Source organism: Acartia tonsa, chromosome 2 (assembly GCF_053477335.1).
Source record: "Acartia tonsa isolate MP-2025a chromosome 2, ASM5347733v1, whole genome shotgun sequence".
Lineage (NCBI taxonomy): Eukaryota > Metazoa > Arthropoda > Copepoda > Calanoida > Acartiidae > Acartia > Acartia tonsa.
The window spans coordinates 5,896,059-5,911,650 of NC_137261.1; the positions used below are offsets into that span (position 1 = coordinate 5,896,059).

General features: G+C 31.6%; 2 protein-coding genes across 2 annotated transcripts in view; both read left to right on the top strand.

Moving 5' to 3' along the window:
* Positions 1-7,120, top strand: part of LOC145334931 (uncharacterized) — a 60,153-nt gene extending 53,033 nt beyond the window's left edge. Inside the window, exons 8-18 of the mRNA XM_080180571.1 lie at positions 752-842; positions 1,344-1,466; positions 2,191-2,274; positions 3,163-3,294; positions 4,190-4,309; positions 4,621-4,894; positions 5,093-5,491; positions 5,744-5,792; positions 5,925-6,000; positions 6,380-6,519; positions 6,797-7,120. Of these exons, the coding sequence (XP_080036697.1) occupies positions 752-842; positions 1,344-1,466; positions 2,191-2,274; positions 3,163-3,294; positions 4,190-4,309; positions 4,621-4,894; positions 5,093-5,491; positions 5,744-5,792; positions 5,925-6,000; positions 6,380-6,519; positions 6,797-6,906 (1,598 nt within the window). The 3' untranslated portion in view covers positions 6,907-7,120. The remainder of the gene's footprint in view (positions 1-751; positions 843-1,343; positions 1,467-2,190; positions 2,275-3,162; positions 3,295-4,189; positions 4,310-4,620; positions 4,895-5,092; positions 5,492-5,743; positions 5,793-5,924; positions 6,001-6,379; positions 6,520-6,796) is intronic.
* Positions 7,121-7,131: 11 nt separating this feature from the next.
* On the top strand, positions 7,132-15,591 carry LOC145334924 (uncharacterized). Its single transcript, XM_080180559.1, has 14 exons — positions 7,132-7,191; positions 7,753-7,830; positions 8,037-8,117; positions 8,546-8,585; positions 9,026-9,117; positions 9,554-9,632; positions 10,549-10,634; positions 10,871-10,945; positions 11,405-11,494; positions 11,783-11,835; positions 12,368-12,621; positions 13,164-13,420; positions 13,585-14,749; positions 15,006-15,591. The coding sequence occupies exons 1-14, from the start codon at positions 7,141-7,143 to the stop codon at positions 15,179-15,181; spliced, it is 2,577 nt and encodes an 858-aa protein (XP_080036685.1). The 5' UTR covers positions 7,132-7,140; the 3' UTR covers positions 15,182-15,591.
* The last annotated feature ends 1 nt before the right edge of the window (position 15,592 follows it).

The window sequence follows — 15,592 nt, forward strand, 5'->3', positions numbered from 1 at the left end:
AAATGCCGCGCTGTGATTAGCTGAAATTCGGCACACGCCGATCTGGCTCACCACTAAAATGGTTTAAAGATCCAGCTCTGCTCTAATTTTTTGTCCATTGTGGTATGAATAGTCGAGAAATAATTGTAAATTTAAATAAGTAGTGATCCTTTTGCTTATCTAAAACCTCAAATATAATCTAAAATCTCAATAAATTAATCTTCCATTGGCATATGGCTTTTTTCTCTGAAAGAAACCCCGCCCAGAATTAACCAGTGCAAAATTTTTGGCTGATTCTAAAATCCTTCATTCGTAACTCTGTTACAGTACGGCAGTAGGCTATCACAGACACAAAATGCAACGAAACACAAATTATTTACTAACTGTAGGAGCCACGCTTACTGATTAACATACCATTTGCATATCATGCTTCTGTGCAACTTTAAAAAACATATCAACTGTATGTAAATTTTGTATGTATTTACAAGGTAAACATAAATATTGACAAGATAAATACCGAAGTGGTCTAATTTTGAAAATCAAAAAAAAGCAAAAAACGTCCAATTTAACATTCGTTTCCAAAAGCCATGTTCTATATACGTTATTGGCTATTCCAGATAATTTGTAAACCATTATTTGTCGGTTTTAATGATGTCTGATTAAAGAAAAAGTAGCCAGCCTCTTCGCCGTAAGATTAAGCAAAGCAGCCGTCAAATTTATTAAAATATATTCCGTCGTATATCTTATTTGATCTAAGTTCTGTATTGTTCAGTGCTTCCTAACCTGACCAGCGCTACTCTGATTTCAATAACCAAGAAAATTCCTGATAACTCCATCTTTAAATCCTGGAATGATATGAAAAGGTAAGGCTATCATTTTTTGGTAGAAGGTTGTGTCTTTTCTAGCAGTATCTCACACTAAACTAATTGTAAATTAAAGATGGGGTAATATTGTTATCATCATGATTGGAGATGTACGTACATCAATTTTTCCGCCATTAGATCTCTGGATTGGATTACCTATACTATTCCATGCAGCACAGTTCTGGTTCTAGGAAGGTTGTACGCTATTTTCTGGTATGACAGCCTATATATATACATACATTAATAGTTCTATTATAGATAGCTTTCCGCGGATATAAAAATGGAAAATTATAAATAAAAACCAGTTTTGTTAGCCACGAGGGAATGAAGGAATTTGTTAACGAAACTGGTATTAATTGTAAGATTATTATTTTTACATTCGTGAAAAATTGACTGTAATAAGATTGTTGTACAGGGTTTTTCAGTATGTCTGATAACCAGTTCTAATCCATTAAATATTAATTAATCGGTTCAAACCCAAATAAAGTTATGCTATGCCAGGTACTGGAAGAACATGTACGGGTACAGACTTGTAGAGGATGAGAACCAAGCTCCAATGGTTTATTATAATGTAAAGTTCTTTAGAAATGCTACGCTTCTCACTTATCCTGAATGGACAGTTAGGTATATCCTATTATATACAGTAGATTTTTGTCTGAAGATTAAGATCTCAATAACTACTGATCCCATTCTTTTTAAGGTAAGCTTTACATAGGTCCTGTGATGGTTTTAGGCTATTTCAATCTGAGATTAAAGTGTTAGGATAATTTTAAGCTATTTTCTAGTCCTTCCTGTCCTTTCGAATTTAGATCCCATAAAGGCTAGGGGCGTAACCACCGCTAGTTTTAGAAATCAATACATTTTGTGTTAATAATTCAGACATAATATTTTAATATTTTAGAATGCCATTTTGTAAGTTCATAAGGAAAAATAAAGCTTTAACTCTACTTTTTTTGATTTGTCCTAACCTTATATTTTTCCAAAAATATTTATCTTTTGAAAATGCTTTTAAATAAAAATTGCAATTCTGTCTGTCAGTATTGATTTGTTGCAATTTCCTGGAAGAAAAATGTAATTGATAATTTTGACAGTTATCTGTGTATTTTGTAAATAGTAAATTTTTAGATGCAGTTTATAATTTATTACTTTTACAATTTCCTTATTTATTTTTTTCATTTATTAAATAAATTCCTATGCTTGAATTTAAACTGAAAAAAACTATCTAAATAGATTAATAACGAGTTGTAAGATGCAGCAAAAAATGTCCAAAATAACAAAAGTACAAACACTGCTTTTCTCATCAATAATAAGTTTGGTTTCTAATAATTTTATATCCTCATTGATTAAGATTTGATGATCCAGTATCAGTGAGAAGAATAGATCCTAAGCCATGTGTTGTAAACTTTGTCCAGTCTACTCTACACAAAGTCAGGTACATGATAACTTTGTCCAGTCTACTCTACACAAAGTCAAGTACATGACAACTTTGTCTTGTCTACTCTACACAAACTCAGATACATGACAACTTTTTATAGTCTGCTCTTAACAAAGTCAGGTACATGACAACTGTGAATAGTCTACTCTATACAAAGTCAGGTACATGACAACTTTGTCCAGTCTTCTCTATACAAACTCAGGTACATGACAACTTTTTATAGTCTACTCTACACAAACTCAGATACATGACAACTTTTTATAGTCTGCTCTTAACAAAGTCAGGTACATGACAACTGTGAATAGTCTACTCTATACAAAGTCAGGTACATGACAACTTTGTCCAGTCTTCTCTATACAAACTCAGGTACATGACAACTTTTTATAGTCTACTCTACACAAACTCAGATACATGACAACTTTTTATAGTCTGCTCTTCACAAAGTCAGGAACATGACAACTTTGAATAGTCTACTCTATACAAAGTCAGGTACATGACAACTTTGTCCAGTATACTCTACACAAACTCAGGTACATGACAACTTTTTATAGTCTGCTATTCACAAAGTCAGGTACATCACAACTTTGTCCAGTCTAATTCTACACAAAGTCCGGTACATGACAACTTTGTAAAGTCCTCTCTACACTAAGTCAAGACCATCACAACTTTGCCCAGTTTACTCTACACAAAGCCAGGTACACGACAACTTTACACAGTCTACTGTTGACAAAGTAAGATACATGACAAAGAATGGATATTTTCTGTTGTCAAAGCACCCACACAATATACTCTTTGTGACGCAGACTGTAAATCAAATTGTTCCTAGAAATAAAACTAAGTTTCTGAAGCTTAAAATATTTACTTTACATGTTTTCAATGTTTTAGGAAAATCTGCGGAACGCCATTCAAACTATCCTCAGAAATATCTCGAATTAAAAACAGTATTTCAACAGCAAACATTCAAAGCTATAGTCAAACTCAGATGAAGAGTCATACTTCTACTTTGCAGTCTCATAACAGGAAAGTTTTTTTTATTTAAAGGTTGCGTGATTTTTTAAATAATTCAATTAGAGCGAGTTTTTATTTTTGAGATGACCCAATTCAATTAAAATTAAAAAACTTAGTAGGTATATTTTTTTCAATCTAAAGATCACCAAATCAGTAGAAGCACATAATATTTATTTTAAAATCAGGTTAAACAACTTAAATGAGTACCTATTGAGTAAGGACTAGAAACTTTTTAAAATCGTTGTCCTTCATTAATAATTGGAAAATTTACAGACAAGATAGATGTCTGAAATTTCTTGTAAAGATTCCCTAGACCAATGATCGCCTAAAGCATGGGTACTATGTAAGAGAAACTTCTCAGATTACTTTATCCCTGTATCTATTCCTTAACTCGTTTTGTCCTCCCGACAGTTTGACTTTTCTACTTATTTTAAGACATTGTTACAGATTTTTATGCCTATCTTTCTATTTTATTTATATTTTTATCCTTTTTTTAAGTGGGCAACTACAATAAGTAAGTAGAAAGTCAGATCATCATCTTTAATATTTCATAACCTATAAATTACCAAGTTTACTTAATTAAAATCTAAAATTTAGCTTATTAAAGTATAAAAATCTAATGTCTCATATTTCAAATTATATTTATATCCTAAACTAAAACCTAATGCATTTCTCATGTTCATAATTAAAATTTTAAAAAAATATTGTAGCAAAGATAGTAAAATTTTATGCATAGTAAAGTTTATGATTTTCAAAATCATGCTTAATAAGCAAAGATAAATTTCAAAGTACAACTCTCTCTGGGCACAAGTAGCGTAACTATTCTTTAATTTATCTTTTCTTTAAAGTGAAAATTAAACCTAAGTTTAAATTGTTGTAAAAGAAAAATGAATATTTACCATTTCAGTATTAGAGGAACACTTCTACCTGGAATAGCTGCAGGATTCCAGAGGCCTCCAGTTCCCTTTAAAAAGAAATCTGAGGCACCAGTGATTCAAACTCAACCTTGGCAACAAAATGAAAGGTTGTCTTTCAGTATTAAATATACATTATACATATATGAATCTGCAACTAAAGCATAAAAACGTAGCGCATCATTTAGTCATATAGCGATATTAGAAATTATACTTACTGCTACAATATCACATCCATGATATAAATGGTATTTGGGTAATAAATAGTTGTGTCGATAGCTTAGATGCTAGTGCCTTGTTGTGACTATCTACAAAGATTTGACTCTTATCTGTTATCAACCACCAAAGGGGGTGTTTTTCATCAAACTACATCTTACATGCTTAAAAAAAAAGAAATTTCTATAACAATTTCTTATTACAGAGTTGCTGTACCTGCAAAAATTAATGGAGACAGTAGAAATATCTCAGAGCCGGCTATTAACAAGGATGTACACAACAATTCTGCAAATGCCAGAGACAACGAGAATTCTAATGATAATAATGAAGTGCTAGGTTCACAGCCTCCTATCAAAAAGCTAAGACCAGTCTTCTCTACAGCTATTAAAAGAACAGATCATCTAACAGCAACAGCTAGTGGTAATGTTCAAGGAAATGGCAGCGCAAAAATTAGACCTGTCTTTGGACGGAATATTGTCAGGAACAATTATCTAATGTTAAAATTTATGGAATATAATTTTAAACAATTAGGTAAATCATTTAGGATTAGGTCTCATTTCTCTGACATGAGAAATGAGCATTTTTATAGGAGAGGGGAGGAGGGGGGTGATTAATTGTGCTTAAAAAATATGATTGAGAAAAAGCTCTTGCTTTGTTTTGAAGATAATTTGTAATGTAGTGCAAACTCTCAAATTGTTGCAAGTAAACCTAAGGAAAGGCCCACTTTTGGAAGTAACTCAAGTAATCAGAGCATACCCAGCATGCAGCAAAATGAGAACAATGCTCAAACTAGCACTTCAACTTGTACCAATCAGCTGCAGATACCAGATATATCTACTAGTAATATAAGTTTTATTAGCAAGGTGCCAAGGGTTTCAAATATTCTGTTGGGCTCATCACCATTATCCTCAGTATCATCAGGCAGCATCATTCCACCTGTTCCCTTGACTCCGCTTGCAAGACCATCTTTTGGGCCATCTATATCATCTGCAAGGCCATCTTTTACACCTTCAACACCGGCTGGGAAACAAAGTATTCCATCATCAACTAAAACAGTTAAAAAGACTGTTTCTAAGGTATTTTTTATAATAGAATAATAAGAAACAAGGTGGCTGGTATGTCTTACCCCCCCCCCCCCCCCCTGAAACATCCAAAGTACCTATCCCCTTTTAAAGACTCAAGTTTCTTATTCAATTCATAAATTTTCCAAAAATTCTTTCAAATACCTATTTAAAATTTATTTATGACAGAATCTTTAAGGAAAACATATTAAAATTGGAGTTCTAAAACAATTGGATTATTATATGTAATTATAAACTTGTTCTTAGGCTGATTCTGGGTATAAGAGCAATGAAAGTATGTCTGTATCTTCTACAGGTAACTCTCATATTAGTAATTATTTGAAGTAAAAAAATATTTGTCTTATTTTGCACCAAAGCCTAATGCTGACACTTTCATAGTCTAAGAGTAAGCCTGAGGTATTTTATTTTATGGATTGAACTAACCTAGGTGAACTTGGAGATGGAGCGGCCAAGAAGAAAAGGGCTCCAAATATTCAGAATTTGGATGTTGGTACAATTATTAGGTAAATTCAAAGAATATTTAAGAATTTTGGCTAGAAAGCTGTCTGAATCGAGTCTGAAAAATTGTACTTATTACTCCTATGTCAGTAATAGAATTAATCACAAGAGCTTTGGCCCTTAATAAGGCACAAATCAAAACCATGCACAGTTGGGCAGTTAAGTCTTCCAGTCATAGGAAGTGTTGTTTGTTACTTCATTAAATATCCCGGGTTTTATTTTTTGGAAAGAAAAGAAGACATTAAACCCATTGGGTAGTTTTCTTTTATTGTTGTTAACTTGTTATACCTGACGTTACATTGTCGCGAACAAAAGCCTTGCACAAACGAGGTAATCAATTTCGTATGATTGGCAGAATACTTAATAATAAATCTTCCAATTTAGACAAGAGGGAGAGAAGGGCCTTGTGCGCGTGAATGCCGCAACTCTTCTACATTATCTAAAACAGAATGGAATTCAAGGAGCAAAAAGTAAAGCCAGGAAAGAAGAGTTGGTTAGACTGGCTGTCAGTAACTTTGGATCAGGTAATGATAAAATATCAAATAAGAATTTAAGTAGCTTTTATTTTTTGATGCAAAGATTGGTTTATAAAACTGATAATTAGGGTTGGACCGGATATCCGGCTGATTTACAATTCCGGATATCCCATTCCGGCCGAATATCTGGCTATCATTCGATATCTGACAAATTACCGGGTATCCGTCATTAAAAAATCAGACGGATATCCGGTATTCTGATAGTTTCGATATCCGGCCAAACCGGATATCCGGCCAAACCCTACTAATAATATCATTATTCAAGGTTTATCAGCTGAATTAAATCAACCTCCATTAAACGTCACCTTGGCCAAGAATTTGTCTGCTGTCAATTTGTCTCTTGATTCAGCCATCAGTGCAGAAAACGAAGAATAATCAAATGTAATATCTACATATGTTATTAAACCAAGATTTGTGTTATTAGATGAAATTATTTTATTGTGATATTGGTATTGTCTTATGAAATTCTGTGATGAATCCGATTTTAATTATGTTAATTATTATTTTTTATTTATTATATTGTTTTTAGACTTTAGTATTGATTAGTTCAAAATTGATATTTGTACAAAAAAAGTTTATATTTGTAAATTAATTCTACTAGATCTTAAAATGGTTTTTGCTATAAAAATACCAAATTCCAGTATAGTTGACTTAAATAAGGTAAGGTAATTATACAGTTATTAATTAAATATCACATGAAACAGTGAAAGAAATTTTGTAAAAGAGTAACGCTGAAAAACATTTTTAAATAGGGCTATTGTTACTGTTATATTTTCTTTGCTCTGTAAAAAGGAGTAGAAAAGGACAGAAACCATTTATTTTGTGTTTACAAAAGATCGCGGTTGAACACCTCATATTCAACTGTATCTGCATTTTAAAAATTTGCAGCTGAGAGGCTCTTTATAACATTTTTAAGAATCTAGCAGCAAACTACCGCGTTTAGATATGAGCAGCTACTGCATAAAACTATGAAAAATTATATATTTATCGCATCGTATTATAGACAGTTTTCTGCGGATATCAAAATGAAAAATTTAAAATTAATACCAGTACTTTTAACCTAAAGCCCGGGATAACAAAGAGGGTATTGTTTTATGATAATTATTTAAATAATCGTGGAAAAGTGTCTGTAATACTATGCTATACATCATTACAGTATGGCCGAGAACCGGTTTTAATCCAGCGGATATTTATCTGTTTCGAAAAAAGATTTCTTTGTAGAACATGTGTATATACGTGACAGAACTTGAAACATCAACACAATTTTGGTTTCAAAGGATTGGAGAAGAATATAGTCAGGTGAGGTTAATAATCACAAACATAAGGCGGTTTCCCTCAAAGCGACTAGTCAGGTACAGAAACGCCCCCGCCCTTTATTTTCGTTTTGAAATTAATTGGAACCAAACTTTTGGTATCTTGCAGAAAAAAAAACAGATTACATTTCTCGCCGAATAAGACCACTTCCCCTCTCTTCTTTCATCCATCATCTAAAATGATATTTCTAGGCTTTGGAATCATTGCATAAGAAAATGGAGGAAATCTACAATAGTAAAACAGCTGCAGACAGCATTGTTAACATAGCAAAGGTTAGACAAAATAAAATAACTTCCGAGAAATAATTCTTATTTGTAGTTGATTTGGAAACTCGATGTTATCAGGAATGGAGGGGACATTTGGTTGTTTATTATACTAGTCCCCAAAGTTTTATAATAGCGTTTTCTTCTTCGTTGCCTTAACAACTTTGGGGACTTTATTGAAATCTTATCGGTTGGTTCATTAAGTCGAGTGCCAAAATGTTTAAACCACTAATTGTTATCTAAAGAATGGGTAGATTTGTCTATCATCATTTCGGATGTACATCAATTTGTCGGCCATTGTCGTATCCCTTTAGATCCCTTTAGATTTTATGAATCGATAAATTCAAATTTTGTATCGCAATGGATTAATCTATATAATAATTTAAAACTTAAAATGTTATAGAAATACATAAAAATAGTAAAAATATTATTTTTAGGTTTACCCTGGCTTACCTGTGGCTGCTAAATATGGCGATGGTATTTTTAAAGTTATATGATTTTAATAGAAATATTTTAGAAAACTAAAATTCAAAGAGCATATGTAAACAGCAAGAAAAGGAAACACATTACAAGATCTTTGCATGTAAAAATTATGTACTTTTACACAAAGTGCCTATTGAGCCCGTATAACTCCCCCCCCCCTATTTTTTAAATGAATTGAAATAAGAGGTGGGATATGTATTTTTTGTCTAAGCTCCCCTAACCTTTTCCAAGCTCTAATCCGTCGGGGTCTATACCTGCGGCGCTAGTGCCTAGTACCAAATATACAAAAACAAATAAACAAACGAAAACTACCAACTACCCCTAATTTTGATTTTTTTAAAGGTAAGGGGGGATAAGAGCCTACAAGATAAGATAGCCTACAACGTTAACCATTTTTGTTTCTCATAAAGCTAACTTATTTTTTTTCTGTAAAGGTTTTAACCGTGGCATCATCCAGGATATTAATTGGCGAGATGGATCTTTACTCGTATTTTTCTGTGATTATGGTACTAAATGTGAAATACCGGTAATTAAAATAAAATGTTAAATTAATGATGTTAAATAAAAACATTATTCTTTGCTCAAATGTATATTTTGAAGGGGGAAAAAATTGTCGTCAATTTTGCTTGGTAGTAACATGGAACTTATTTATTAAAGTCAGTTCGTCAGTAGGAGGGGAAGGGATGGGGTAAAAGCTTAAAGGGGAAATCGTTATTTTAGCCCGCTGCGTGTTTCTTATATTAGAAAACATAAAAATCTGCTGTATGATCCAAGTAATAATATATTTATTTTCTTGGCCCATTACTTTTGTTCTTCGTCAAATGTATTCTTTAAGTCAAAAGAACATGAATTAATGAATTAACAATTTTTGCTTTGCATTCCAACAATGAACTTCTATGAAAAATATAAGTACACTATTATAACAAACTAAAATCTTAAAATTTTCAATTATTATTTTTTAGGTTGAAAATATAAGATTGCTCTACAAACCGTTTGCTGAGTTAAAGATGCAAGCTTTTAAAGCAAGACTTTTTGGTTTAGGTAAGTAACTTATTTTTCTTACCAACATACTATTAAACTCTATTTATTTCTTTCCTCGAATTTACTTTACTTACTATGGCTTTTATTTATTAATCTGACTATTAATATAAGTATAATTATATTTAAGGTTTTTGTATTATTTTTATTAATCAGGGCATGCCTGCGTTTTTATTGAGTTGAATTAAAACATTTAAAAAAAGTTTCAAATAAAATAGTCTGGAAATGAACCTAGTAATAGTGTCTAACTTTTTATCTTTGTGACGTAACAAAAATTCATCTCTTTTTGGGGTTTCCTTTCCCACCTCCCCTCTCATCCTTCGATTTTTGTTACGTCACAAAGATAAAAAGTTAGACACTATTACTAGGTTCTCTGGAAATAGTCAAGACTCCAAGCACCCAGATATTAGGTTAAGTAACACCCACCAGCGGTGTTTCAAAGCCGGAGCCGGGAGCCAGGAGCAGCAACATTTTTGGTGGAGGCGGAGCCGTATTTTTCGTTAAAAACGGCTCCGGCTCCAGATTAGCCAAAAGTGATTTTTTAAAGTAATAATATAATTTGGCAACGGTCTATTTCCATATAATAAACTGAAAAACTATTGTTACTTAACAAATAGACACACATCCTTCTACTTTTATATAGCTTTAATCAAATAAAAGCAAAATATTTTATATTATTTTTTTTTTATCAATTTCAATAATGAACAAAAGTTGATATATTAATTTTAAGGTATGAGCCGGAGCCGCATCAAAATTAAACGGCTCCGACACCCTGCCCACCAGAAAACCATCTGTTTATTGCACAACCTGTAAGTCCTAACTGAATGGTAATTCATTTAATCTGTTTTGGACTAAGTCATTCCCCCTTCTCTAACTATTAATGCCACATATTTGATTTAGTAGCAATAATTTCTTATAGGCGAAACTGGAAGAAAAGACGAAGCCTATAACCAAGTATTGGATATTGTTTCTAAGAACACAAAAGGTTTCTGCGCTGAACTTAAGGTAAATAAGTTTTAACGATGGCCATAAAATCCAGGGAAGGAATGGACATGGACTTTAATATACCCAAAGTTTTAAACAACTTTGGGTACTTTTGTTGAGTTGCGATTTGTTGGTTCTAGACTAGTAGTGTTCAAACTTTACAACCAATAGTTCTGGTAATTTAGTTTATTAAAATTGTGGATTTACATCAATATATCCATTGTCCTATCTCTTAATATCATTATTTTGTTTTTCAGATTAAAGATCTGGATGAAAATTGTGCCATACCGCTGTACCTGGAATCCATTGATTCCGGAAACTCTTTGAATCTGGTAATCTATTATCAGGGCTCGGCAGCCGCGCGTCAGTCGTGTGTAAGTCTCAGTGAAATTGTCATAATTCAGCTTGATATCTAACCCTGTTCTTAAACAGACAATACATCGTTTTTGATTTTACTGTTTTGCACACAAGCGACTTTAAATTTGGCGCGGCTGCCGAGCCCTACCTTTTATTGAACTATAAAAATACCTAATAAGCGAAAAGTAGAACATCAGCCTTTCGGTGAGGTCGTAGAAATGAACCTCCATTTAAACCAAAGCATAACTAACTGATTTACTGTTGACAGGTTAGGTGTGCAACATTATTAGAAAAAGTAGGTAAAATACCTTGGATCTAAAAGTACAGCGAATTACCATTATGTGTTAAAAAAAAGTCTGGCATATTCTATGAGTTTTTATTTTATTAAAATAATAAAATATCTGATTGATTTTATGATTGATTTTCTATTTTAGTTTTTGGTAAGAGAAAAGATATGCAAGAAAACAAAGGAGATGAACGAGAAAACTGTATTTACACTGCTGGAATTTCTCTACTTTAAAAAAGTATTTTTTTAAACTTTTATTAGCAAAGCTTTATTTTTTTGAATGAGTGTCTGTCTGTCCTTTTGTAATCTTTTGCTATCTTTCTCTCAATGTATGCCCTTTTATTTAGCTAACAAAAAACGAATATAAATTCTAGATTTAAGATTCTAGGTTTCGTGGATTATTTTAGATTTATAAATTTCATATACATAAAACTAGAAAGACACCTAACTTAAAATTAATCAACATGGATTTTAATAAAAACTTTGATTATTTTAAAATATATAAGTAACTCATTTTTAACATTAGGACTTTATCAGAGAGTTGCAGGGTCTTTGTTTATCTTATCCAAACATACTAAGGTAATGGATAATAATTTTTCAGCATTGCTTCGAAACCTTTTAATAACCACTAGCTGGATTCATCTTATCAAACAGTATCCTGTATTTAAGCAAATTTAACTACTTCAAACACAATTTTGTATATGGGATATTTTGTTATGGACGCTTTGAAATTCTATTAAAGTTAATGTTCGTTTTCTGTCTGACTTTAAAGCTTCGCTTTTATGGATGTTGTCATCAGCCCTGTTTCCTTTGATTACGTGATCTTTACCACGTCAGCCCCCATTCTCTTCCCCTCTCCTATCCTTATGAACTAACTTAAAAAGGAGACTATACACGACGAGAGGAAGGGATATCAAGCACCTTCCATTCGTTTACTCAACAACATTTAATGACATATCTTCAAAAATCGCTTTACATTTCAAAGTTTTTTTTTTAAATTGATACAGCTATATTAAACAGAAACTTAGTTTGTTCACCCAAAAATACACAAAGTTACTGCAGAATGGTGATTAAAATCACTTGCTCTCGTTTGTGCATAGTCCCCTTTAAGGTACCTGGAACATAGTGAAGAAGGTATAATAGACATATTACAAAAAACTAAAGCAGAAAGTGACAAAAAACAAACCGAGACAAAGAAGCATAAAATATTGGAACAAGAATTAGTTGATTGCAAAGAGGATGAAAGTATAAATGATGATCCAGGAGTTGTAAATGAGATTATAGTTCACACAGAGAACAATGAGAATCAAAGCTTTAATGAATTTAGATCAAACTGCAACTATCAAGCTGAAGAATCAGGAACTGGTAAATACAATATGTTGATACTTTTAGTAAGTTATTTCTAGTAAGTGGTGAAATCTTTAATGAGCCTACTCCTGCTTATGCATCCAAACTATGTCTTTGTAATGGTATTTCTCGATTGCAGTGTAAAAGTTTGATATTAGTTTGATATTCTTCTAATCTGAACAGCTGGAATAGTTATTAACGCATCGTATTATAGACAGCTTTTCGCGTATATCAAATGAAAAATGAGAAGATAAAAGCCAGTTTTTTTTATTTTAATTTTCTTGGAAAATGGTCTGTAATACGATGATATACCTACATGATTTATCAGATTAGCTGAGAACTGGTTCTAATCAAAGGATATTGTTCGGTTTTGAAGCCAAACTGGAAAAGAATTTCCTGTTGTTATTATTTTATTTACATATGATTTTCTTGAAGTAATAATCCAAAGCATTATCTTAAATTATATCTAAATTAATATCTTTCATATATCTTTATACCTAGTTGTTAGTCTTGTTATCAAAAACATCTAAAATTTCATTTATTTATCATTGGTTCTCCAGATAGCCTCAAAGAAGATTTTAGAAAAGACAAACCTAGCTTCAAATACAAGTCCAAATACATGCATTTCAATTTTAGTGAGGAGTCTACATCGGCGTCTTTGGACATTGGTGGTGTTGATTTTGACTCCATAAGTGATATCGATAATGATCCTGCAATCTTAAGTTTTACAACTCATGACATTGATATCAAGAACGTTGATGATAATAAGGTTGATAAAACAAACTCACAACAGGATATACAACACACTACTCAGGAGGTAGGGGACATTGAAGTTTAATAATTAAGGAAACTTAAATGATTAGAGGTCTTAGGGGTAGGTTTGAATATTTTTTTGACAAGATTTTTGTGTCCAAACTTCATAATTATTAAATTAAGGGGAGGGAATGCATAAATATATCATCAATTGTCCCATCCCTTAAGATTCATGATGATACTGAAGCTGACTGGCAAGAAAAAATTGAAAGTTTTAGAAATTGTGAGCAAGAAGTTGTTTCAAACAAAAATGATAGAACAACAAAGTATAGCAATTTTAGAAGTTCTACTCCCGAAAGAAAGAATAAAATTAAAGGCAACATTCAAATTGAAAAGATGTTTCAGGATGATGTGGATAAAATAATGAAAAATCTTTTCAAGGATGACAATGACGATGCCGCTAATATTATTTCTGATAATGAGTTGGACATCATAACTCCACAATATATTGCTAGAAGCTCAAAAGAGAAATCTGATGATAAAACACGAGATAATGTCAACGATGTAAAGATTATTCATGATACTGGGGTTCACAAAGATCGCCAAACCAATCAAAATATTCAGAAAGACACTGAAAGAATGAAAAATGGTGCTCTTGGTAATTCAAAATCAACATATACTAAAAATATTGATTTGGATAATAATGATACGTTTGAAAATTCCACATCTGCAAAGGATGATGACTTTGATAATTCAATGACTGCAAAGAATGACGATTGTGAGAATATGATAGCTGCAAATGATGATGATTCTGAGAATATGTCAGCTGTAAAGAAAGATGACTTTAGTAATATGATAGCTGCAACGAATGATGAGTTTGAGAAAATGACATCTGCACAGAATGTTGATTTTGATAACTTAATAGATGCAATGGATGGTGATTTTAAGAATTTGAGAGTTGCAAAAGATGATACTTTTGAAGATTTAACAGCTATGGAAAATAATGATTTTGATAATTTAATACCTACAAATTATCATGATTTTGATAATTTAAAAGCTTCAAAGAATAATGATTTTAATAGTTTAAAAGTTTTAAAGAATAATGCTTTAATAAAATTGAAAGAGTCAGAAAATGTTGTCGATAATGATGATTTTAACCAAGAGGCAAACACCAAACAAACTTCATCTAAACATAGAATTTTGGAAAAATATAAATCAAGATCAAATTCCAATTCTAAAAGAAGTGAAATTCTTGAAAGGTTCAAGGCACTTCGAGCACAAAAGGCAAAGATTTCAACAGACCCACCAAGAGAAGTTGCAACAAATATAGCAGCAGCAAATAATACGAATGAAAATCCTCCAGCATATTTATATGTCCCTATTCCCATCTCAGGTCAGATTATCAAAAATTAGATTTCATTATTTATTATAAATTAAAACCTTCGTCCATGCATCCTTTTATCAAAATAATTTTCGATTAACATTAGGTATCTATTTTGGCTTCTCTTAAAATATATTTTTTTCATTACAATTCACCAGGCCAATGAAGATCTTTCTATAACTAACTTTTTATGTTACTAGTCCTTAAACTTAAAAGGGGCAAATTGACTAGGTATCTTTGTTAAATTTTTTTAGTTTTATTATTTTAGGAACCAAACAAGAAGAGATCAGAAACATACATGTTACAATATCCCATGTTTGCAGCTGTCCTTCTACAAGGCCTTACATGTTTGAGAATCCACCTTGCTTCCATGTACCCCCTCCCAATAGTCATGTGTTTGTGTCCCCATCCTATCAAAACTCAATATCACACAACCAATATTAAAATTGTTTTACACAAGATAAACTTTCTACTTTTATTATTTTCTAATATTTTATTATTTAACTCTTTAAAGATGAGAAAAAATGAAATTTCTTATTCTTTTTGTAAATTATATTATTACGTTACATAATTTTTCCTTCTGTTATCACTCAAAATTTTATTGATGGTCCGTAATTACGACTGTATGTTTTTGTACTTCTTTGCAAGTTTCGTGATTTTTATATACCTAGTTTACTTAAGTCTGTAATATTTTCTTAATTATCTAATTTCCGCTTTCTAAACATATCATTTAAGTTATTGTTAACTTCGATGCTGCGCTATTTATGGACATAATCGTCCTTGTTTACACATATTATTTATTTGTAATTAATCTAAATATTTAGTACCTAGGTATTATGTCTTGTTTACATTTTT

What these genes read in the sequence shown, in the direction of transcription:
- LOC145334924 (XM_080180559.1), top strand. Translation starts at nt 7,141, where the DNA reads ATGGTTTTTGCTATAAAAATACCAAATTCCAGTATAGTTGACTTAAAT. An exon ending in AGCAAGACTTTTTGGTTTAG is followed by an intron (nt 9,633 to 10,548) that starts GTAAGTAACTTA and finishes AATTTCTTATAG; the next exon opens with GCGAAACTGGAAGAAAAGAC. An exon ending in TACAACACACTACTCAGGAG is followed by an intron (nt 13,421 to 13,584) that starts GTAGGGGACATT and finishes CCATCCCTTAAG; the next exon opens with ATTCATGATGATACTGAAGC.